Source organism: Achroia grisella, unplaced genomic scaffold, assembly GCF_030625045.1.
Source record: "Achroia grisella isolate CSIRO2021 unplaced genomic scaffold, CSIRO_AGI_Agris_v1 utg781, whole genome shotgun sequence".
NCBI classification, from domain to species: Eukaryota; Metazoa; Arthropoda; class Insecta; order Lepidoptera; family Pyralidae; genus Achroia; species Achroia grisella.
In genome coordinates this window covers 657,897-682,896 of record NW_026713021.1, presented here as the reverse complement: position 1 = coordinate 682,896, position 25,000 = coordinate 657,897, and the positions used below count along the sequence as shown (strand labels likewise).

The 25,000-nt window shown below is 34.8% G+C and overlaps 3 protein-coding genes across 3 annotated transcripts in view; 2 read left to right on the top strand and 1 right to left on the bottom strand.

Annotated features, from left to right (window-relative positions):
* The window catches only part of LOC131851167 (CD109 antigen), a 32,077-nt gene extending 21,993 nt beyond the window's left edge, over window positions 1-10,084 (top strand). Inside the window, 12 exon segments of the mRNA XM_059201614.1 lie at window positions 14-250; window positions 1,145-1,329; window positions 1,986-2,088; window positions 2,411-2,569; window positions 3,362-3,463; window positions 3,922-4,108; window positions 4,618-4,844; window positions 5,760-5,921; window positions 6,802-6,998; window positions 7,576-7,750; window positions 8,601-8,706; window positions 9,201-10,084. Coding sequence (XP_059057597.1) covers window positions 14-250; window positions 1,145-1,329; window positions 1,986-2,088; window positions 2,411-2,569; window positions 3,362-3,463; window positions 3,922-4,108; window positions 4,618-4,844; window positions 5,760-5,921; window positions 6,802-6,998; window positions 7,576-7,750; window positions 8,601-8,706; window positions 9,201-9,406 — 2,046 coding nt within the window. The 3' untranslated portion in view covers window positions 9,407-10,084.
* A 3,843-nt stretch (window positions 10,085-13,927) lies between these two features.
* On the bottom strand, window positions 13,928-14,831 carry LOC131851165 (ER membrane protein complex subunit 7). The gene has a single exon (XM_059201610.1). It carries the CDS (start codon window positions 14,701-14,703, stop codon window positions 14,023-14,025), a length of 681 nt encoding a protein of 226 aa, XP_059057593.1. The 5' UTR covers window positions 14,704-14,831; the 3' UTR covers window positions 13,928-14,022.
* Window positions 14,832-15,431: 600 nt separating this feature from the next.
* Window positions 15,432-24,068, top strand: LOC131851160 (uncharacterized). Its single transcript, XM_059201601.1, has 9 exons — window positions 15,432-15,589; window positions 15,673-15,958; window positions 18,027-18,255; window positions 20,140-20,309; window positions 21,086-21,162; window positions 21,516-21,649; window positions 22,161-22,352; window positions 22,748-22,963; window positions 23,505-24,068. The coding sequence occupies exons 1-9, from the start codon at window positions 15,539-15,541 to the stop codon at window positions 24,019-24,021; spliced, it is 1,872 nt and encodes a 623-aa protein (XP_059057584.1). The 5' UTR covers window positions 15,432-15,538; the 3' UTR covers window positions 24,022-24,068.
* The last annotated feature ends 932 nt before the right edge of the window (window positions 24,069-25,000 follow it).

Below are 25,000 nucleotides of genomic sequence, written 5' to 3'. Positions count from 1 at the left end.
TTTATTTACGCAGGCGGATGGTATACCACAATACCGGCATCAATCCGTACTACTGGACCTGTCTAACCGCGCGTACGTGTTCCAATACATGCACGTGAACGTAACAGAGACGCCCATCATACCGTACGAGGTGGACCGCTACTACGTGTTCGGATCAAATAAGGCGCGAGTTTCAATAGTTGGTGACGTAGTTGGACCACTATTTCCAACGATGCCAATCAACGCAACCAGTCTACTGGACCTGCCTATGGTAAGACTGTGATGTAATTTGAATTCTATTGCTAAAGGCGCGAAGGTAAATTTTAGAAGCGACAGTTTTTCTTACCAATTTTACTCAACTGGATGGTAGGGATAGAAAAATAATGAAATAGAACAGAATAGAAATAATCTTTATTCAAATAAACCTTATCCAAGCACTTTTGAATAGTCATATTTTTTATTCTACTACTCGTTCGGATCACAGAGTCATCACAAAAAGAACTAGCAAGAAACTTGTGTGTTGCTCTTTTGAATGAATGTTATGTTCAATAAATAATTACATAATAACAAGTACGAGGCATGCAATAATCAACATAGAAACCGCTGTGCACTCATTCTGAGTGCAATCAGATTATATTGTCAGCGCTATGAATTTTAAGTTTTTACTAACAAAATTTTAATTCTAATGCTAATCAAAATAATGTTTTAGAAGGTCCAGTTGATTTTTTGTTCCTGTTCGTTGGACACTAGAGATAAATTAAAACAAATCAAATCGAAAATAATTTAATCTTGACATTATGGATGCTTATGAACGTCAAATTGTTTGTATTAATATTTTTTCTCTTACCGAATAATCGATAAGAATAGTAAATACTAACAGCATCTTATGCTCTCTCTCTATTTAACACAGTTGAATAGTAAACTAGCATTAAATTCACTGTTTATGAAAAATTATAAATACATTTTCATAAGTGACTAGAAATTCTAATTAATAAGTGATTTTTACTTGGACTTTAATGAATTAGTGACATTGATACATGTAAAGTCGTTAAGTAAAATATTTATACCGTACAGGGAAACAAACCCTCGACCATCGGAAGCAGACTGCTTTACTTATTCCTGCAGACCACCAAGGCTGTCTAATAACGATTACGTGTTATTTTAGGACTCGGCAGAACAGAACATGTTCAGCTTCGCAGTGAACATGTACCAGACGCTGTACATGCGATTGATCAACCAGCGCAACCGGACGCTGGAACGAGACGCGTTCTACCACATGAACGTGCTCTACCAGCGGCAGCTGTCCTTCATGAAGCCGGACGGCTCCTTCAGCTTGTTCAGAAGTGACTGGTCAGTATCCTTTCAATTACCAAAAGCTACGGCTACAATGTTAGCTTTAACACGTACTAATATTATAAATGTAAAAGTAGGCATGTATGAGCGGAGTTTCTTGGGAAAATAGAGACATTTATATCCAACAGTTTAATTATATTCCTTACTAGCTGTACCCGCGACTTCGTCCGCGTGGAATTTAAGTTTATTTTTCTAAAATAAAATATTTTTTCTAAAATCTTTATTACATCAGCTACCTGCCAAAAAAAGTCCCGTCAAAATCGGTCCAACCATTTCAGAGATTAGCCGGAACTGTGTGTTGCCCTTTTGAATAAGTGTTTTTTATTTTAAATAAATAATTTCACAATAACAAGTAAGAGGCATGCGATAACCAACATAGAAACCGCTACGCACTCATTCTGAGTGCATTCAGATAATATTGTCAGCGAAATGAATTTTAAGGTTTTTCTATAAAAAAAATTATAATCATATACAAACTAGTCAATGTTATAATAAGCATTTTTACAGAGAAAATGTGTTATACGACATTGGATATTCTATGTACACAAGATTATGCTTTCGAAATGTTAGGAAACAGTCTTTTCTTCAGAGGATTATTTATATTATTATTAATATATATATATATATATATATATATAAATTTTAATGTTCAGGAACCAGTCGGCGTCTAGTGTGTGGATTACGTCATTCTGTGCAAAGATATTCCAAGACGCGTCCTTTAACGAGTGGGAGAACTTCATCTACATTGACCCGGATGTAAGTTGTGTTGATAAATTAATAAGCTTATTTATAGTGTTAAAATAGTGATTGATAAGAATCTTATACGAGGCTAGTCGAAATGTCACATTTTTAATCTATATATCTATACATCTATAGTAATATTAAATGATATAAAGAGAGTGTATATAAAAAATAGATATAAAGAACACTCCTATTCACTTTCTATATTGAATTACACACGGCGGCGCGGTGAATTAGAGGCAAGATTACATTAAAGGCAACAAATTTCCGTACATCATTTTAACATGTCATTATTGTATTTTTTTCGTAAATATAATGAGGTTGTGGTTTGCGGTAGGTGACGTCCCAGGCCGTGTCGTGGGTGCTGCAGCATCAGACGCCGGAGGGCGCGTTCTACGAGGTGACGTGGCTGCCCGACCGCAACCAGAACGACACCATCGCGCTGCCTCGCTCGCATCCTCAGTACGCCGGCGCGGTCAGCACCGGCGGCAGGGAGGTCAGTCACACCCATACACACACACACACACACACACACACATACACACACACACACACACACACACACACACACACACACACACATACATACCTACATCAGACGCGTTTTACGAGGTAACGTGACTGCCCGACCGCAACCACAATGTACACACAAGCAAATGTTGCTGTGCCATATTTATTAATTCTAACAAAACAAACTCTAACCATGGTAATCTAATAGGTTAAGCTAATCTAAGCGGTTTAGCACATCACTTTGCTCATGATGGTCGTAGTTTCGATTTCTCCCACAATGCTATTTATACATTTGTATGAGTGTGATTGTTTGCTCGCTCTGGGTGTTTTCTATGTATATTATTAACTGATACCACGCAAGCATTGGTAGGATTAAGATGTCATTCTTATCTTGTAATCTGCATGCTGGCTCCAACCGAAACAGCTTACAAAGCATGCTGCTCGACAGCTCATATAGGTGAGGTTGAGATGCCCACTCAGAGGACTTTTTAGTCTATCATCTCTAGTGAATACAATCATCATTAATGAAATCAGAGGCCTTTGGTTGTCTAACAATTTAACGTCCGATGGTCGCGAGTTCAATCCTCTCACAATATTGCATTTATGTGTATATCTGTTTGTTGTAGTCTAGATTTTTTATTTGTATATTACGCATGTATTTATAAAATAAAATGTTTTTTTAATATTTCTATCAATTGTCTAGTACTAGACTAGACTAGATGGTGTTCTGTAACTTGTTTTGAACATTTTTTTATAAAAGCTGTGTATTTTGTTACAGGTCAACGGTTCTGTACTTCTACAGCGTAACATTACACTTACCGCGCAAGTGGTTATTACTCTCGAAACAGTTAAAAATCTCAAAGATATAGGCCAGAGAGAGGTAAGGATCTTGTTTTTTATATTAACAATATCATTTTCTATTGTATGAACGAATAATCACGTTCAGAAATAATATCACAGGGTTTAATTAGTTATTAGTAATATGTCGTGCCTCTACACTTGTAATATTTCTGTCAACATTCGAGACTCTTCCATTAGTTTACCTCTCCAGATATCATAGATTTAAGTTAAGTGAGAAGTCAGTCTACGACCCGACTCCGCGACGAATGTACGCATTACTAATAAGCCATGTAGCACACTAACAAATAATGTAACTAATGTATAAGAAATTGTACAATTATTTCATCGGTAGAGTCACTACATAGATACTATAGTAAACATATATATTATGTAGGGACAACTTATAACGCTACAATAGTGAGGTGATAATCACCGCGCTATAATGTTACAGTGGCTTAACTTATACGCTAGTCGTCTAACCCTGTATAAATTTGTCAGGGTCTAAGCGCCCAGGTGTCTCAAGCACAGCAGCGAGCTATCACTTGGCTCGAACGACATCTCAAGATGCTGGACGACTTCGGTGAACCGTACGCACTCGCAATCGTCGCGTACGCACTCACGTTCTCCAAAGCGCCGAGTTCTGAACACGCGTTTAGGTTGTTGAAGAAGCGGCAGCGATCTGAAGGTAAGTTTGAGATGGCAATGCATGAGGTGTTGATATAGAAGCTCGAATATACAGGTGAAGCCGGTTGTAAACGATGTTAACCAACAGGTTTTTCGACATTTTGTTTAAAAGTTAACAAATGTTGAATGAATCCGGGATGAGTGGCTAGTTTATAATGAATGAATTTTAATAACTTGAACTTATATCTTATATATAAAATTCTTGTGTCACAACGTTAGTTACTATGCTCCTACGAAAGGGCTTCACTGATTTTTCTGAAATTTTATATACATATTCAGTAGGTCTGAGAATCGGCTATCTATTTTTCATACCCCTAAGAGCTGTCCCCTAACATTACTTATTGGACATTTTTTATTTATAATGTGGCATTATAAAATACATACAACTCTAAATTTTCACTCTTCTATCATCAATCCCTATTTTTTAAGCTTCATATGTCAACTAGTAAAATATAAAAATTATGAAAAGCCACCCTTATTAGGTTTGTTTTAATTTATTTTTCTTTCCAGGCGGTTTAGTCTACTGGGGCAAGGAGCCGGTACCCCAACCGCCATACAAAATGGAGAATCAGAAGCCGTTCCTACTGCCGCGGTTACCGTATAAATACGACTCGAACAATATAGCGACGACGGCGTACGCGCTGCTAGCTTGCATGGACCATCAGGATAACAATGAGCCAATAGTGATGTGGCTCAACGCGCAGAGACTTAAAGATGGCGGATGGGCGTCCACACAGGTGAGTACTATTATACAATTATGAATATACACATCTATACATATAAATAAAATTGGAATGTGTTTGTAATATTGAAATAACCGTTTTTACTACATGCATATGAATATAAATATTGAACAACATTTAACCAAAACAACATTTTGCGTAAGAAGGGCACAGGCCCTTCATAAATGATTTATCTATCTATATACAGATATAGATAGATAAATAATTTATTTGCTCCTTTCAGCACGGTAGGGAAATAATTAATAAAATAAATAGAAATGATTTAATCAGCCGCTGTAGCCGGAACAGACCTGTCCTGTCATATTGCACTCAAACATTAGAGTTAGCATACCTATTCATGTATATGCGACCATTGTAATTTGTCACCTGGATTACCGTTAACTTGTTTAATTTATACTTAGTAAATAAAAAAATTTACCTTTAGTACACATCTTTATACCTACATAAAAATAAATGTTGGTTTTTATGTGTTTCTCTCTGCAATAATGGAAAGGTGGTAGGCTTGCCTTCTGCCACTTTATGACAATATTATTTTTATTCTTCACCAATTACTATCTAAATATGTAATGCTGAAAAATATTTATTTAAAAGAGATACATAAGTTTATGATACACAAGTTTCTTTCTCGTTTTTCTTGTAATGTGTCTGTTCTCAGAATGAGCTGTAGAATAAAAAGTATATTATATGACTAGTTAAAAATGGCTATATTAAGTTTATTTGAATAAAGAATATTTTGAAATCTTCAGCCAGGTTTATTTGAATAAAGAACATTTTGAAATTCGTCATCCAGGTTTATTTGAATAAAGAATATTTTGAAATCGTCAGCCAGGTTTATTTGAATAAAGAACAGTTTGAAATTCGTCATCCAGATTTATTTAAATAAAGAACATTTTGTATTTCGTCATCTAGGATACGTATATATCAATGCGAGCGCTGATCGAGTACACGAACCGGAAGCGGCTGCGTGACGTCAGCTCGCTGGCGGTGACAGTGGACGCCGTCGCCCTGCACGACGGCACTCGTAACCTGCATGTTGCTAATGACAATCTCGCCATCATGCAGAGCATCGACGTGAGTAGATGTTATGAGATATTTCTTTACTTCCGATTATTTCCCGTTCGATTCCTCGCACAATCCAAACATAAGTATAATTCAGTATTGTAAGAGATATGTTTTTCTATGCCAAATATTTGGTGTTTGAAAACTATTTTTAACTGTTTTGGGTACAATACCCAAGGAAGAAAGTGTAATAGGCGTAATATGTGCAGTTTCGGGTAGCCAATGTGTCTTTACCTATTGCAAGATCCTGGTATTTTAAAACTTTATCTAAGATGTTAGGTTGTATGTTGTGTGTTTAGGTACAACTATATCTATAAGGTGTAATGTGATATCTGGTGTATTGTAGTGTGGGATTATGGTCATATCTCAGTATAGTTCACAATTTAGTTTTTCTAAAACTGTTTTGGGTCTTTATTTATAGTAAGACTAGCAGACTTGGCTACGCGTTGCTCTGGCTAAGATTCTTGAATAAAATAATATACATATAAATTCAGATTTATGCTATCCTCTAGTATATCTTTCTAGTTGGATTAAATTGCACACATTTATTTAAGTGCAAATCAAATTTGCAATCGGTTTAGTAGTTTAGAGTCCATCTCGGACAAACAACGTAATTTTTATATATAAAGATTGGTTACCTTGTATTATTATTATTACTAGCTACGGGCCCAGGCTTTGCACGGGTGTACATGTATTATATAAACCATCCTCTCGAATCACTCGTATCTATATTAAAAAAACTGCTTCAAAATCCGTTGCATAGTTTTAAAGATTTAAGCGTACATAGGGACAGACAGCGACAGTGACTTTGTTTTATACTATGTAATGATTGTTATTGTAGCTTTTGCTGGGTTTTATTATGATTATTATTATGATATTGATCTGTATATAGATCCCGGAGGCGTGGGGCACTGTGAAGGTGACAGCGCGCGGCGCGGGTTTCGCCATCCTGCAGATGTCGGTGCAGTACAACGTGGACATCCCGCGCTTCCAGACGCAGCCGCCCCTCGCAGCCTTCGAACTACTCGCGCAGCCGCTGCGGTACTACGGCAGGAACCAGTCGCACATCGAGTTCCAGACATGTGCCAGGTATTACACGTGCAACTAGCCATCTGTGCCCAGTTTGTCCGGATAGAGCAGTGTTTCCCAAAAAGGAGCCCACGTCCTTGAAGGGCAATTCGAAAATGAACTCACGAGAGGACGACACGAGTTTGACCCTTTCGCACCGGGCCATTTATGCAATATTAGATTTCGGTGCGAAATTTAATGAAAAAAGCAAGTTATTAAATAATTGTTTTATCAATAAATTCATATAGAAAATCTTCATTAAAATTATTTGGAATTTTAATTTCAGTTTTGGTTACGACTAGATAAGGCCATCTAAATTATCCAGGGTTTTATGAATGATATTATGGTGCACCTGTCTACGCTAATGGTTTAAGCTGGTGGGGCACCAGTGGAGAATGATAGGATGAATTAGGTCTGAGTTGATGAGAGAGTAAAAGAAATTTATCATGAGAGTTCCCAGGGGAAACCACGTGAAGGTCGACCTGACATGGTACATAGCTAGTAATAGGATATGTCTACATTACTAATAATCTCCTTCCCACTCTAATTATCCAGTATACACCAACCTTGTATTGATGAGTATGTGTTGTTTGGACAGCTGGACCCTGGTGGAGGAGTCTCCGCGGTCTGGCCTGGCGGTGATCGACGTGGCGATCCCCACGGGGTACATGATCCAGCAGCAGCGGCTCGACGCCTACGTGCTCTCACGGAGGGTGCCCACGCTGCAGCGTGCCAAGTATCTGCCCACCAAGATCCTCTTCTACTTCGAATATGTTAGTATTCTTCTCACCCACCCGTTATACTCGTGAACTTTGCAGCTTGTAGGGACTGGCCTGTTCTGATGACTATGACTGATATATTTTATTACTCAAATAATTATGTATTTATTTATTAAAGGAAAACCAAGGCTATTCAAGTACATCTTAAATAAAATCAATATATACGTCATAATAAGCCACTGACAGGCTTTCACTAATAACAATAGACTAATTCTTAAAAAATTTACATCACTATGTATAAAGGCAACAACACATTATAAAGTTAACAGAGAATATCAAATTAATTGACAAGAGTACAGTAACAAATAGTGAATTTATAGAAATATATACATATACATGATTTTCAATAATAATTAATTGTTATTTAAAGAAGGGCTCACTTAGTTGGTGTCTCGCTGATATAATATTATTACAAAATATATGACAACTTTGCTATTTAGCAGTTTGTATTCATACAGAATTCTTAAAATATGTCATTCTGATCAGAACGTATTTAAAAGAGCAACGCGAGCTACTAGATTGTGATGAGTCTGCGTTCCGAATGAGTGGTAGAATAAAACATATGACTATTCTAAAGTGCTTCCATTAAGTTTATCTGAATAAAGATTACTTCTAGATTATTTCTTTGAGTTACTGGTATAAATATATATGAAGGTCCAAGTAATTATTATTATGCTTCATTTTCACAGCTTTTTTGCTGGTTTTCTATTATTATTAATGTATATTATGTATGTAATTTTAAAAATGTATCTATCAGTTGTTAGCGGCAGTGTCCAGTTACAGTATGTCATAAAGTTCTATTATCGTGCACTAATATTTGAATTTTATATCCATGTTCATATAGTTGAGTTCGGAGCGAACATGCGTGAACTTCACAATCGAGCGGTGGTTCCCTGTCGCCAACATGTCGCGGTACCTGCCAGTTCGTGTCTACGACTACTACGCGCCAGGTAATACATATATTATTATGTTCTCTTCTCTAAATAATAAAAAATATAAGTATAAATAAAATTAATAATTCAATTGTCCCCATGTATGGCACTACGTTTAGCAATTTAGGTTAAGCAGTTCTTAATGTATATTCACCCTATAGGCTTTATTCCAGTCACCTGAAGGTTTTTGCCCCCATTGTAGATACCGGGGCAAAGGGGTTCGCCCCGAGGCCAGAAAGTAAGAAATAAATGCATGTGTTAAATGATGATTCCAAAACATTTAACATTTATTCAAAAGAGCAACACTAGTTTCTTGCTCATTCTTCTTATGATGAATCTGCGTTCCGAATGAGTGGTAGAGTAAAAAAATATGACTATTCAAAAATGCTTGTATTGAGTTTATTTGAATAAAGATAATTTTATTTCTGGATTTTCATTCATTTTATATTTATGCATTTTTGTCATATTGTGTATTACATTTTCTTATTAAATTAAATAAAATTTGTCCCCAGAACGATATAACGAATCGATCTTCGACGCGTTACCGACATACCTACTAAATATCTGCGAAGTGTGCGGCTCGTCCCAGTGTCCGTACTGCGCGATATACAACGCCTCGCCGCGTATCGTCGCCACCGCACCTCTACTATTGCTGGCCGTCATTGTAACACTCACACGGTATATTCGAACGCAACTGAACTTTCATTTGATTACGTAGTAGAAAGACATGATCTGTGTATGCAATAGTCTACACTAATATTATATGCGTGAAGATCTGTTGTGCCTTGTTTGCGATGTAGGATATAGGCTATTTTACGATGAAGTTTTATTGATAAAATTCCCTGTTAAAAAGCAGTATTTTCAGTAGGCATACACTTGATTATCTGATACCCATTATCATTCTGGATCATGATTTCACTCGGCCTATTCATCCGTCTTGACATATTGATTGTCATAGGAATTAAGTGGACCCTGATCATTTGTGATTCATGTATTATTTCAAAATTTGTCTTATATACTTTTATATTGAGAATATAGCCATATAATTTACGCGGCCGGTCATAAAAAACTGAAGCCAAAACCATCCCCTCGTAATATAAATAACGAGATGACAAAGCAAACAGGCATGAATGGAAGAGAATAACATATTACGCCGACCACAAATCGATGAGATAACCAAGAAACGAAGATGATGTTTGTCATATAATTTACTAAAGTGACAGTCGTGTGACTGCAGCGGGAACAAAATGACTATTAATAAAATAAAAAAAATACAATAAATGTGTATATTTCCCAAAAGAGCTCACAACACTACAGGACTAACAACAAGAAGTAACTAGTCAAAGGTGACAAAAAACAGATATCAAAAATATAAAATTTATAAAAAGAATGGTGTCAGCAATGCTGTCAGCAACAAGTGGCTGTTATAGTCTAATGATGTAATGACAAACATCATTATAATATAGTAACGGTTCATTCCGATTTCACTTACATTGACTACTTATAACATTCTATGTAATAAGTAGTCTATATCGGTCTGGAATAATATACTTATGAAATGGTGAACCATTTTTACAAATTCAGCGGTTCTGTTGATTGCATCTGCATACACGCAAATTTACAAAATGAACACTGTTTATAATATTAGTGTAGACAATATATTTGTGTGTAATATAAAGTTTTACAACTAAATATATGTATATGCATACCTACTACAGAAATTACAAACTTTGGAAAATTCACTCTAAAGTTTTATCTTTAAAGTCCAATTCATCTCGTTCGTTCATTCATTCATTCGTCCATAAATCTGATATTTTTGAGCGAATCCAGAGTACTAGATGTGCTATATAATATTTGTCATACATGGTTAGATAGTGACATGATTATGTTTCTATATTTATAATATACAAAACATAGGGCAATGTTTTTGTATTTTTGAGCAAATTGTATTCTAAAATAAAATACAAACAACATACATTGGTGGATTGTATGTTTTTCGTTTCCAAGTTAACCAAAGTTTGAATGTGAAATTATTGTGTGCCTGCTCTTGTTCTATTTAGACTTTAGAAATATTTGATCTTTCATAATTGGTAAAAAAAATTGAATCTCTAAATATCTCTTTACATAACAATGTGTGCGAATTAGAAATTAATCATTATTGTCAATATACAAATTGTGAATTTTTAATTTAGTGTGTATGTTGTTTCTGTTACTAACCACCGTTTAGTTTAACAATAATTTCTAATGAGTTACTTGTCATTTGGAAATGTATTTAATATTAATAGTGTTATATACGAATTATATATTACGAGATCAGTAATAGAGAAGTAATGAATATTGCTACTCAAGATTATTGTTACCAATAGATCACAATAAAACAGGACAATACTTTAAAGTTGCCAGGGTTGAGTATTTAAAAAAAGAAATTGAAATTCCAATTTCAAAAATTTCAAGATTCTTATTTTAAATTTTAAGGATATGATTATTATTTCTGAATAGATTCTATGATAACCTTAAACGTTCTGTCAATCCATGTCTGAAATTAGAGCGTTTTAGAACGAAACATGGAGGAGGAAAAAAATATATTACCAAATTGACTAAATAAATCAACCTAAAAGAGAAAAAAATTGATCCTACATATCCATGGGCTCTGGTTTATGAGAGAACTTTCAGTGTAAACTAACCTAACTCCTCTAGTGTTATTGATTCCATTCCAATTCTTTAAGATTTCTTTACAAACGATCAACCAATAATTTAATGATGATTTTATAGGCTTAGTAACTGAAGAAAATATTATTGAGTGGTTTGTTGTTTTCTGTTAAATTTCAAATATTGTATTTAGAACAGACTGTATATGCAATGCCTGATTATTTTTTTTGTACAAACATTTCTTAGGCTTAGTCCTCAATTTTCACATTAAAAATAAATTCCTATTGTCCATAAATTCCCTCACACGTAGTCAGGGAGAAGGAGGGAACCATAATGTGTTTCAAACCCATTCTTTGACAAGGGGTGAGAATTTTCTTAACATCTTATTTCAAAATCTAACATATCTATGCATTTAGTGGATTGCAAAATATGTATTAAGGACCAGGGGAGTCTTACAAATGGGAGTCTTAAAAATGAGAGGAGGAGTTAAAAGAAGTCATGAAATTCATATTAAGTTTTATGGATGACCCCTAGCACACGCGTTGCTGTGGCTCAGTAGTTTTAATGTTGGTGTCAATAAAACTACCCTCTTTTAAGGTGAACCAAATGACACACAGTTCTACAAATTTCATAAGATCCCGAGATTTATATATGTAGGTAAATAAGGATAAGATATTTGTTTTTTGTAGTGACCAATGGACAGGTTGGACTATTTTTGTATTGTGTGTAACAATGCTGTTCTGGTAACTATGTGTTTTCTTATTGATGATGCAGTATCATAGTTTGGCAGCTATTAAAGACAAAAAGACATTTTTCAATGACGCAAAAACCGTCATTCACCATACAATTGTCTATGATATAGTATCTTATGAAATATACTTTTTTCTATTTGCAACCACCTCCAGCTGTCATATTATAATACTTAATCCATTTCAACTGTACAAATGTTATATCAACTGTTCAAGAGCAAAACTAAGAATATTGTAATATTTGACAGTTTTTTGCCCATCTCACTTTCATGGCCGATATCAAAGGATAATCAATTTTAATAGATTTTACCTTAAAGATATATTTTTCTCTCATTACAACTCAGCTAGTTTAATCAGAGCATCTTTTAACATGTTTCTTTTGTTGGAAACTTTTCTATCTACTTTGTAAAGTTCCATGACTTGACTGCGCTGTAATTTAAAAGAGTTTTATCTTTTTATTACAGTCTCTGAGATTACAGTATCTATATGTGGACACGAGTTGCTCTTATATAAAAATTGTACTTTTATATTCGCCCATTTATTTACATGTGCATATCAAAATAATACCACCATATCAATTTCAATCTATGAATCTACAAATATATATACTATATAATAGCATACAATGCAAAGATGTCAATTCTAAATCTACAATTAATATTATTGAGATATTATGTATTATTTTGGTACATAAAAAACCCAATGAATCTACACTCTTAATTTTATATTTCTGTGTAAATATTGTAATGTATATTGGGTGTAGCTGTAAGTTTAATTTAGAGTTTAAAATAGAATATAAATATGTAAATGACAGTACTTGAAAGTTAATTGAGAATACATTATGTCAATCATTATGCCTTATTAGTATGAAGACAATATGAGGAATTGATGAATGTCGCAAAATATATTAGAGTATTTTGTATACAAAAAAATATTTATTATTGTTTTTATATATTTAGATCTGTAAGATTTTTCCTTCTTTGTAAAGATGACAATTATATTAATTTAAATTCTATGACACTATTTTTAAAATGGTTACTTATATCAGATCAAATGGAATATATATATATTTATATACAGTGGAATGAAAATGATAATATTATAGTACCTGTAAATGTCTGTCCAAACATTGCCATTGTAATGAAATTTGATAATAAATTAATTATGTAGGTATAAATATGTAATAAAATGATTTGTGACCTTTATAAGAATCTCAAATAGATTTAAAATAAAAAATAAATAATAAAAGAAATTGAGTTGTGTGCAACTTGTATCTTGTTACTTAAGTAGTTTCCGTCCAAATTACCAATGACTGATTTTTTTTATTATTTTTGTATTATGTATTTGTGTGTAATGTTTTGTATGAGTTGTTACATTATGTAGCCGTAATGTTAGAAGGGCAGTGAAATCTCATTATAGATTTATAATAGATTTATTTCCAAATAAAAATCTTTCAAGTAATATTATTTTTTATTTCAATACATATATTAAAACAGTGTTTTTACCAATGTATTGGAGCATATTCATATTGACTAACAACAGGACAGACATAATGAATTGTCAGCAAATTAAAGCATGCAAAAAGATCCAATCCAGATGGTATTAGTCATAACTTTTCCAAATATCAGATTTCTGCTTATTTTTATTTTATATACATACATTAATGTTAAAAAAGAATATCTTTAAAATTATATAGATGTACATTTTTTTCTAACTAATATGGAACAAGCTCCAATGTGTAATTTATTCAATAAAAAATATGAATTAGACTTTAGAAAGTTATGTATGTTTATCCAGATTTAGTAATATAGATCAAGTAGCAGTCTGGTAATGCTAATAATAAAACAAAGACTACAATATAACAAAAGTAAACACATTTTATTTATAAATAAAATCTATCCCTACATCACAAATATTTTACAATTAAATTATGACACTATTGCTTCTTTTTCACTTGTTTGGCTTTAGCACTGGCACTGGCTGCTTTGGCTGAAGAGCCACCACTGAATAGTGAAGTAAACATCTCAGACATTTCTGGCATGTCAGACATCTTGGCCAAGTTACTGATCTGTTTTAAGTCCTCTTTTGTCTCTGGATCGTTCATCATCTTTGGCAGAACCATAATGAGCAACAGTGGGAGTACCATCATGATCACCATGGGGTTGAACATGAAGTCGGTGAGACGCCACTGTTCACGTACTTGGAAATAGCGGAATTTCGTGAGTACCTTCATTCGAAGTGGATACTGAACTTGTATTACTTGTGAAGTTTGTATGTAATTCAGTTTCCTGGCTCGGTACTTGCCTTTGGAGTTGATTTCAACGCGAACTGGCTCGTACATGTAGTCTGGGTTAATAACTTCAACTACGTAGGATCCCGTTGGCACATTATGTATCACAAAAGTACTATCTTCCCTTATGAAACCTATGTACTCTCCTCCGTTCACGTGGATGCGGGTGTCCACTTGCCAGCTGTGCAAATTTTGGTCATCAGGGGGATACACTCTTCCTTCAATCACATATCTGCCATTGCCTACTTCTTCTTCGACAGGATTGTTGACGCACTGTGTAGTGCCAAATAGACCTAATGTTAATATGATTATTAGTGCACCAATCATTGTAAGATCGTTCCACTTATTATTAATATATAAATTAAGGATTAATTTCAATGATAATGAATTTTATTTTCATAACATGAATTAATATAAAGATAACGTCAAACGAAGAAATCGTTGATTGGACAATTTTGACATCTAAATCATCCGACAGAAGACTGTACAAATAAGGATTCATTCATATGTCGATGTTTTGTCATCCAAGTTTGCCGACAGGGAAGGGATGCTAACCGTACGTGAATTCTTGAACGGGTAACAAGTCTTTTGGTCTACTGTACTAGGGTATTATGCTCATACAAGTCTCAAGTACATCTATACAATTTTTAATAGGTATCCAAATATCCGTATTATTTGGACAGCGTTTTTTGTCTGAATTAAAAGTCAATTTAAAAAGTGCAGAATAGTGTCTCACGTGAAGTGTGCAGTTCAGACTTATAGTTTACTTTAAATCAACAGATTGTTATGTGTAAATGACTTGTATGTACAAAGTTCCCTTTTCCTGACTTTTAAAAAATATGAAGAATCAATAAAACTATGTTATTAACCTTTATAACATGGTGGCGCCATCTTCGTTGAGTTTGGAACTTTAACTATGTATAGACTATAGAGTTATATACACAATCTAATGCGTCATAGGGAAAACCGGTTTCTGAATATCGATTATTTTCAAACGCTAACGTTCCAATCTACCAAAAAAAGATACAATACGAAATTATTCCTTGTCTATGGAGGTTTTTGTAAACAAAAAGGTATTTGATTCAGCTACATGTGCTTTTCGTGTTGATTATTTGTTGTGAAAGACATGCTGTTTATATTGTGAAAGTGGAATATAATTATAATGTCCGGATATTTAGAAGTGAAGTATCCGTTCAGGTCAAATCCGTTTAAGGTACGTTGTGTAAGCTGATAATAACTGAAACGACTTTGAGTCTGCTTACTGTACGATTTCATTGATTTGTTTGTTATTGGCAGTCATGGAAGCGACAATGGTGCATTTTGCGACCGAGCCCAACTTGTACGGGTGGCGGGTCTCTGGCTGTTTACTGCAGTGAGGCAGGGGCTCCCGCTGGAACTGTAGAATTGCCCGCTGACTCCATTGTACGAAGGGCAAAGTCTCGGACTCGCCCTAATGCTTTCGCCGTGTTTTCTATTGACGAACCTCGTAAGCCGCGAATTTTGCTCGCGGCACAGTCTTTGACCGAGGCTAACAACTGGATGGAAAAAATACGTACTCTTTTGGACAGCAACAAATTAATAGGTGGGTACATCAAGTCTTTTAAACAAGTTCAAAGTTCAATAGGTGTGTCATAGAAAATTTACATGGATTATTTGTCTATTTATTTTTTTATGACTGTGTAAATGTCTATGTACAACATTTTTCTTCTATTCAAACTACTCAATTGTAGTTTAAAGTAAGTTAATTAGATGTCTATTAGATAATATGGACTTAAAACACAATTGGGAGGTAGGTAACATTATTATTTCATACTGTTATATCACTAACCAGCTTAATTAACATTTACTTCCAATTAGTGAGGTTTAGTTCAATTGTTACTATTATGTAAAGCAAATGGATTTTCTGTATTATTACAATTCCAAGTATAACAAATATAATTTAATTGTCATAATTTATTAAATATTGATCATTATTTGATTGTGATTTTGATATATAGAATATTTCAAAATAGTACTTAGGAAGGCAAATACTATTTTAATTTCTAATTTATGGCCGTTGAGTTGTTTTTTTTTTACTAACGTAAACAAATTTAAAAAGATGAGGAATGTTTGTTGATGTAAGCAGAATAACTCGACAAAATTTCACCAAATATTATGAATCCGTCCTTGCTTTTGCTTCTATGAATGTATATATCATCATTATACTGTAATTGAATGTGTTTTTTTTGCGATTATTATAATTATTAAGTAACATAATTATATTACTATTCTATTACATTTAAGCAACCAGGTATATCCAGAAAATATAACCATGGATACAAAGTAATTATGTCATAGGTCTTTCATCTATTACTTCACTCTCTTATGTTTGAGACAGATTTGAAATTCACAATTTTTCAATCATTCTAAAATTGTTCATATCCGCATAAAATATGAATAATTTGACAGTTCTAATATAGTACTATTCACAGTGGATGGTCTGGAACTGACTTTCTTATATTTTTGTTGAGAGTATGGGCTATTGTTGATGCTAAGACTTGTAGCACTGAGACTTTCATAGATCTATTGTGCTCGCCCCTTTTCAAAGGATAACTAGAGGATAGATTGTATACATTCCAAATTCCATATACATGAGTGGGCTACAGTAGTGGCAATTCCTCCTCAGCTTAGCAAAATCTGTGTATTTTTGTTGAACACAGGCCTAAGTTTGCCACATATTTATTAAATTCAATGGAACTGACACTGTCATATCGTACATCCATAATCGCAAAGCTGTAAATATCATGCAATTTCAAACACTAGTATATGATAGAACACAATGTCACATTACAATATTAGTTATGTTGTCTTTGGTTACAAATGAGAATTGTTAGTAATGAAGCTCAATACACTATACAATGCCCCATATATCAGTCTGTAGACCAAACACACTACTTTGATGTCCATATATACAATGCAAATATGCTGTGTGCATTTAAAATGCAGGAATGGCTGGCAGCCCACTTTTGTAATGGGCCATTGTGTTCTAATGCATATTAATCTATATTTTACGTCCTAGCCCTTTTATAGTAAACAGGAAAACTGTTTAATATTATAAACATTAGTTACCTGTCCCAACTTCCTATGGTTACAATATTAATAGTAACTTAATATGAGCACTTTTGAATAGTCATACTTTTTTATTCTACCACTCATTCGGAATGCAGACTCATCACAAGAATGAGCAAGAAACTTGTGTTTTAAATAATTTTAATCATACTTTGCATTTGGTAGTTTTTTAATTATGTGCCTGGGTTGCCTAAGGCCCTAGGCCATAGTCCACCTCTGTCCGGATATACCCATAGCAAATTCATTTATTGGTAGGGAAGGGGATTGTTAGTGATGTGAATTGAAGACCCCAATATACTATTAGGATAATTCCCCTGAAAACCATCATGATAAATTCTTAGTGAACTTGTCACGATGGGCTGACCTCATGCTCACCTTATCTCCTCCACTGGTGCCCCGCCAACGTAACCCATTAGCGTAGGCGAGTGCCCTATGCAATTATCATTTATTGTACTCACGCTTGAATGAAATAACTACTAACATTGATGTATTCATGCAAAAGTGTCATCGCATCATGCTTCTTCATAAATCCATATTTTCAGGCACCGACAGCTTGCTCAAAGACTCATACTCAGTAACGGTGATACCGACTGAGTTGTCACGCAAATGCGGACTCAACTGTGACAGTGTGCTGACGGTCTCGTCATCTGGGCTGCTAGTATCGCGAGCACACAAGCTCGGCACAGTCGTTGTCTGGAAACATATCAACGAAGTCCTACTGGACAGCGAGAACGCTGACAAGAACCGAACCTGTGTACTCACACTGGATAGGTTTGTGACATTTTTTAAACTGAGCTAACGAGTGATTTAGTAGTTTGAAATAACAGGAAGCTGGTTTGTATTTTAGTAGCTGACCCAGCAAATGTGGTTTTGCCATATAAATTAAAATACTAATATTGCTATAAATAAATAGGGGTTGGTGGTAGGTTAAAATTTGAAGTTGTGTGTATTCTTCAATAGTAAATCATAATAAATTAATAAAATATGCGAAAATAATACATTTAGGGGTACACCCTTATCATTGAGAGGTATAAAAATACAAAATTTCATAAAAAAGGAACTTTGGTTACAAACACCCCGACACGAGAATTTGATATATTAGATACTAGCTACTCGCCCCCGCTTCGCACCGGTGCACATGTATTATATACATATCTTCTTTTTGAATCACTAAATCTATTAAAAAAAACTGCATCAAAATCAGTTCCCTAGTTTTAAAGATTTAAGCATAAATAGGGACGGACAGACAGCGACAGCGACTTTGTTTCATACTATGTAATGATAAGCATTTAAATGTTTATTTTTTAAATAATAACTTCAGAAATAATCATATTTATTTTTAATAATAATGTCATAAGGAGCTTTGAAATTAAATTCTTATAAACTTTATCTTTGTTTATGAGCTATAATGACACAGACAGATAAACAGATAAAGGCATAAAAAGATCCTGTTTTTGCGTAGAAATGTAAAAAACAATATTTTATTAATCATACTTTTTATAAATAGTATTGTGTATCGTATATTTTTAAAGCGTCATAAGGACAAGATGTTTTTCTAAGAAATGCTTATTTATGAATGCACCAATGACTCAAATGTACACAAATATATGATGATTATTTTAGTTTGGTGCAGGAAAAGTATTGTCACTATATAATTACTATAATAGCTACGTGGTTATGGGGAAAACCTATCAATATTTACTAATGGAACTATTTCTTATTGGTGGTTATTTATGTAAAATATATACATATATATTGGAAACTAGCAGTTGTTGTGACTTCTTGAAATTCAACTTTTCTTTAATTAAAATAAATAAGATTTCTATAGCCTAAGCTATATGCGAGTGAAAGTCTCATCAAAATCGGTCCAGCCTTTTCAGAGATCAGCAAGAAATTTAAACACAATATGAATATAATATTTTTTGGAACTAATAATGTATGTAGGTAACATATTTATTTGTAATTTCAAATTAATGAATTAATTTGAAAATAGGAATAGTATTTGTTTTATTTGTACGTATAAAATAAATGTATATAGAGTGATTCTTATGTTTTCTGGATGATTAGTTTTAAATTAATTGTTACTTTGATAATTTTCTACAAATTTATAATATATGGATATTCCATGCTATGTTCAAATATAGAAGGTACTTATATTTTTTGCCTATTATAATTATATTTATATGCATGCACGCTTCTATCATTGCATTATTCATCACATTTGTACTAATACTTTTATGTACTATTTAAAGGACTGTATACATAAAGCTACGGAAAGAGACGGGCGTTTAGAATCATCCGATGTTTCTATTGCAATTGACTCGTGATCGGTAAATTCATCATCTGCTAATTGTCTATGCCCTCTTATTGTCAAAGGAGTTTATAATTTATTTTCATTGTATTATGGATTATATTGCATTAACAGCGCCCGCCAGTTCTCTACCGTCGTATTATGTACAGTCCTTGTATAAAATGTAATTCTAATATTTATTACAATTTTGTGTAGACAGGTAACTTCGAAACGATTTAATTTAATATTTAGTTTAATTTAAGTATACGACTCTGTAGTATATCTGTATACGAATCTGTTAAAATAAAAATTGCAATAGTATTTCTAATTTCTAAATCAAACTAAGATTTATGTGCAATTTACAGTGACTTTACAAATGGGGGCGGTGAGCTGAAGTTCTCCAGCCCACTGGCAGCGGAGCTGGTGGCCGCTCTGAAGCAAGGTCTCGCAGACAGCAGACCAGCAAGAGTTGCCAAAAAGCTAAGCAAGAGTGAGGGAGATCTACGCTCACCCAAGTGCAGTGACCCTGACATAGGTACGAAATAATCTTTATTGAAATAAATTAATATAAGCACTTTTGCATAGTCACATTTTTTTTATTTTACCACTCATTCAGAACGCAGACTCATTACAATAAAAATGAGCGAGAAACTTGTGTGTTGCTCTTTTAAATAAAGTTGTTCTAAGTACATACATTAACTAGGATTAGGCACGTGACAATCAACATAGAAACCGATACGCACATGTAATGTATCATGTAATAATAGTAAATAAGAATGTTAATATGCTTGTATGACGTTTAATAAAGCGCGTCGCTGGTCGCGCGTGAAAGAACATGTGTAAAGCTATAAATCATATGAATCACTCGCGATTGCGGGCGCTGACCATCCGGGCCGAATTGCGGGCGCTTCTGATCACGTCTAGAAGAACGTGTCGTGTAAAGGCAGCTATAAATCCAAAGAATCCCTCGCGGTTGCGCGCGTTGACCATCCCGTGCTGAATCGCGGGCGCTACTGATCACGTCAGAACGAACGCGTCGTGTAAAGGCAGTTTTATATTAAAACATCACTCGCGATTGCGCGCATTGACTTTATCGCACTATATTGCGGACGCTCCTAATCGCGGCTGAAAGAACGTGTCGTGTAAAAGGAGCTTTCTGATCGCGCCAGAAGGAACGTGTCGTGTAAACGCAGCTATAAGTCAAAAATACTTCCTTGTTTAATCGCGGCCGTTTCTGACCGCGACGGAAATAACGTGTCGTGATAGCTATTATTAGTAATATCCTCCATGCTCAATAGTTTATATTTGTAGGTGAGGTGCGCCGCAGCAGCTGGTATAGTGGCCCTTCGGAGGTGTCTCTCGACGACCTTGATCTCGTTATGTCTAAGGTTAGTGATGCCTTAATTGTCATTGTTTATATTTATGTGACTGATACTGCTCATCCTCTAGGGGGTGAAGGTTGGGGCCTCGGGGTCTCCTTTGCCCCGACATCTAGTCCGGGTAGTTGGAGTTAGGTCTCTTAGAGGGGGAGTAGCAACCCCGGGTTGTTAGAGTTAGGTCTCTTTGAGGGGATTACTTAAGAAACTAACAGAATACAAACTTAATCTAACTTAAGACGTAGTGCTATACTTGGGGACATTTTTTAATGCAGTATATTATTAATCATATAATACTTATGTATGTGAAATATATTTACTAATAATTACTACAGTTTGTAACGTGCAATATTATTTATTGGCAGGAATCGAACCGCATACCCAGCGGGCAGTTATCCCGTTGCAGCGGCGCCGGCGACCTCGGTCCGTCGTCCGTGGCTCGCTCCGCCTTACTCCTGCACACTTGTGCCATTCAGTCTTTGACTTCTCTTGATGACAAGTAAGTTTCTAGTTTTTTTTTATTGCAATATTAACATTTCTGTTGGGAATTGAAATAGTCTTTATTCAAATACACTTAATATAAGCATATTTTTTTATTCCATCACTTATTCGAAACGCAGACTCATCACAAGAAGAATGAGTTTCGTAGTTCTACCTAAAAAATGACGATAGTTTCATACAACCTTTCATCTCCGCTTTCAACCCCTTACAACCTATTTTTACACTAAAAAGTAAAAGCCTATGTCTTTTCTCAGGGTTTAGACTATCTGTGTACCAAATTTCATTGAAATTTTATATATAAAACATTTGGTACAGCAGCTAGTACTATAGCGGTATATAGTACTATAGTGCTCGCGGCTTCACCATAAAACATATAGCCTATATGTTATGCTGATGCATAAGCTATGTTACTGTAAAGTTCTAAAAAAAATCCGTTCAGTAATTTTTAACAGACATAAACTTTCTCTTTTCTATATTATAAAGATTTTATAGAAGGATATCGCCCACAGCATGTCGGACCGTCGTTCCATCGCATCGGTAGCTTCGGGGATCTACGAGGAGATCGCTGAGGTCCCGGCCGAGGGCGGTGCGCCGGCCGACGAGCCCACCTACGAGTCGGTGGCCGAGTGCGTGTACGCAACCATGCGGCGCGCCCCAAGACGCGTGCCTCCGCCCCCGCTACCACCGCGGTTGCCCTTCGGGTATATATTTTTTAATCCAATTTAAAACAATAAAACCTTCGCATTTAAAAAAAAACAAGATTCTTCAATATTACTCTGTGCTTCTGATATTTATACTAATGTGGAATTGATTTCAATTCAACATTAGTATAAAAAATAAGATTCTTCACAGTTTCTCTATGCCGTTTAAACGGCTGAATAAATTTGAATTAAATTTTATATGAAGATAGATTGTATAACGCGGACTTCAGAGATTGAGTAATGAGAAATTCTTTGGATACTTAATTGAATCTTATATTGTATTATTACAGGAAAATAAATAAATATATTAACATTAACGAGAAACACTCATGTACACAAACAACAAAACAATGCCATGCGTAAATCGATAAAATATATTTATTTAACTCTGATAGACCATCAAAGTTGGGTGAGTCGTGGAACTGCCGCGTGCAGTCGGGTAGTGCGGTCACCCGGCACGGCTCGCTGGGCTCGTTGCCGCGCTGCTGCAGCCTCAGCTCCGGCTCAGAGGCATCATCAGCAGCCTCGGGCTGCGAGGGCCGCCTCTTGCCGTCCACGGCGAAAACCTTGCCCAAATTTGACAAGACTAGACAGCCTTTTAGTGTATTCCGGTGAGTAGACATTACGTTACGTTATGTAAAAGATGACTCATTTGAACAAGAAGAATAAGAATAATTTCTCGACGGCCTTGGTGGTCTAGCGGTTTAGCACTTCGCCTTACTTCCGATGGTCGCAGATTCCAATAGCTCGCACGGCACACACATTTGTATTTATGAGTATGATTGTTTGTATCGGTCTGGGTGTTTTCTATGTATAATATGTATATATATATTTGTCTAAGTTATCTAGTACCCATAACACAAGCTTTAGCTAGCTTAACTTAGGTCTAGATGGCGCTGTGTGAATTGTCCTGAGATTATTATATATTTACTGCCAGTGAAATTAAGTAAAAGAAAATACATTTAAAGGGCCCAGTTCAGCGTATGCCGACAGGACGCTACTGTGCGGTGCTGGTTTTCAGCTAGTTCTATTCTGACTGGCTTTTTTATGAATTTCCATTACCATAATCACTATGATCTATTGTTTCTTCACTGCATTGTATAGTTTATTTAATTGTACTAGTTATTTCAATATAGACTTTATCATCTACAGAAAAAGACTCAAAAGTGACTCGCGCCTCGGCAGCTCCCCAAAATCTGACACATCCAAAGAGAACAAAGACGTCGAGACAAAAAAGAAGAGGTTCGACTTCACGCCCAAGCGCGACATATTCAAAAGCTTTAAGGTGAGTAGGAAGATGAAAAACTTGAAGATCACGTCGGGGGCTCTCGCCAAGGGGGAGACGAAGAGTTGCGAGTTTTTAGACGAAACAGAGCACGTGCAAGCAAACCGATGCTCCAAATCTGTCGAATGCCTCGAAGACTCAGATAAGTTTCTGGACGATTTCGAGGCCGATCTGTCTATAGAATTCAACGACGACACCGTGGCAGCTCTAGCGTTACCACAAGAAATTGTAGATTTGATACTACGAGGGCGCGATCAATTCGCCAAAATAAGGTTAAAAGATACCCCCGTGGAAGGGGATTATCTCCCCATGTCCCCGATAGTGCCGCCCCCGCCGATAGAACACCAATATATGGTGATGTCGCCTAGGACGAATCTCGCATAAATCTAGTCCTTAGTATGTAGCTTGATATATAGACAGGAAACCGCGGACACAAGCGTTACGACATATATATGGTTTTGAAAAAATATATTGTAACGATTTAAGACTCTATGGTATTGTCTATTAAATGTAATAAATTCGAAATTAGAAACTGATTATGATTCATATGCTTAAATAGTTGCAGTTTAAATTTGGAAGTGCCAATTGAAGAATTAATTACATTCGTTGAATGTATTTTGACCTAAGAACAAGTTATTGTTCTCAGATTTTGACATATAATAAATTAATTGTAGCGATTTAAGACTCGTTATTTAAATAAAATTAGAAATTAATTGCAATCCGTGTGAATTAAATCTTGAACGTTGCAGTTTAAATTTCGAACTACTTTTAAAACTTTAGGTTTAATCTATGGGTATATATTTGACAGAATGTAATTTTGACAATTCGTTTTCGCGGTTTTTTGTTTATACTCTATGGAAGTTATTGACAGCAGGCTAGTAATGATAACGACGAGGAAATATTTTTAATTGTATAAAAGATACATTGGTTCGGTCAATTGAGTGTGTTATTTGTAATGATCTCTTATTTAATTTTGCATTTCCACATTACGATTGACTGTTATGTTACGAATAATCATACAGTAATAACAAATGTACTCTCTTATACTTTAAGTTAATTGCATATATGCATTTGATATACTTCAATATTTTCTCTAACTTTAAACCCGTCATTTGATATGCTTTTTAGTTGCGATAGATTTAGTCTATGGTTAGGTGTTACCATTACGGAGTATTTGAGATATGTGATATTTTTGAGCATATTCCGGTATCAACAGAACAATTTGTTATGGATAACGGCAATCGGATTTAATGTATTTTATTTTCTAGTCTGTTTAAGGTTATAGAGTGGCATACTAAGTTGGGTATAAGTTGATTACATAATACAACTCACAGGAACCATTTAGTAGTTATGGTATTCTTCT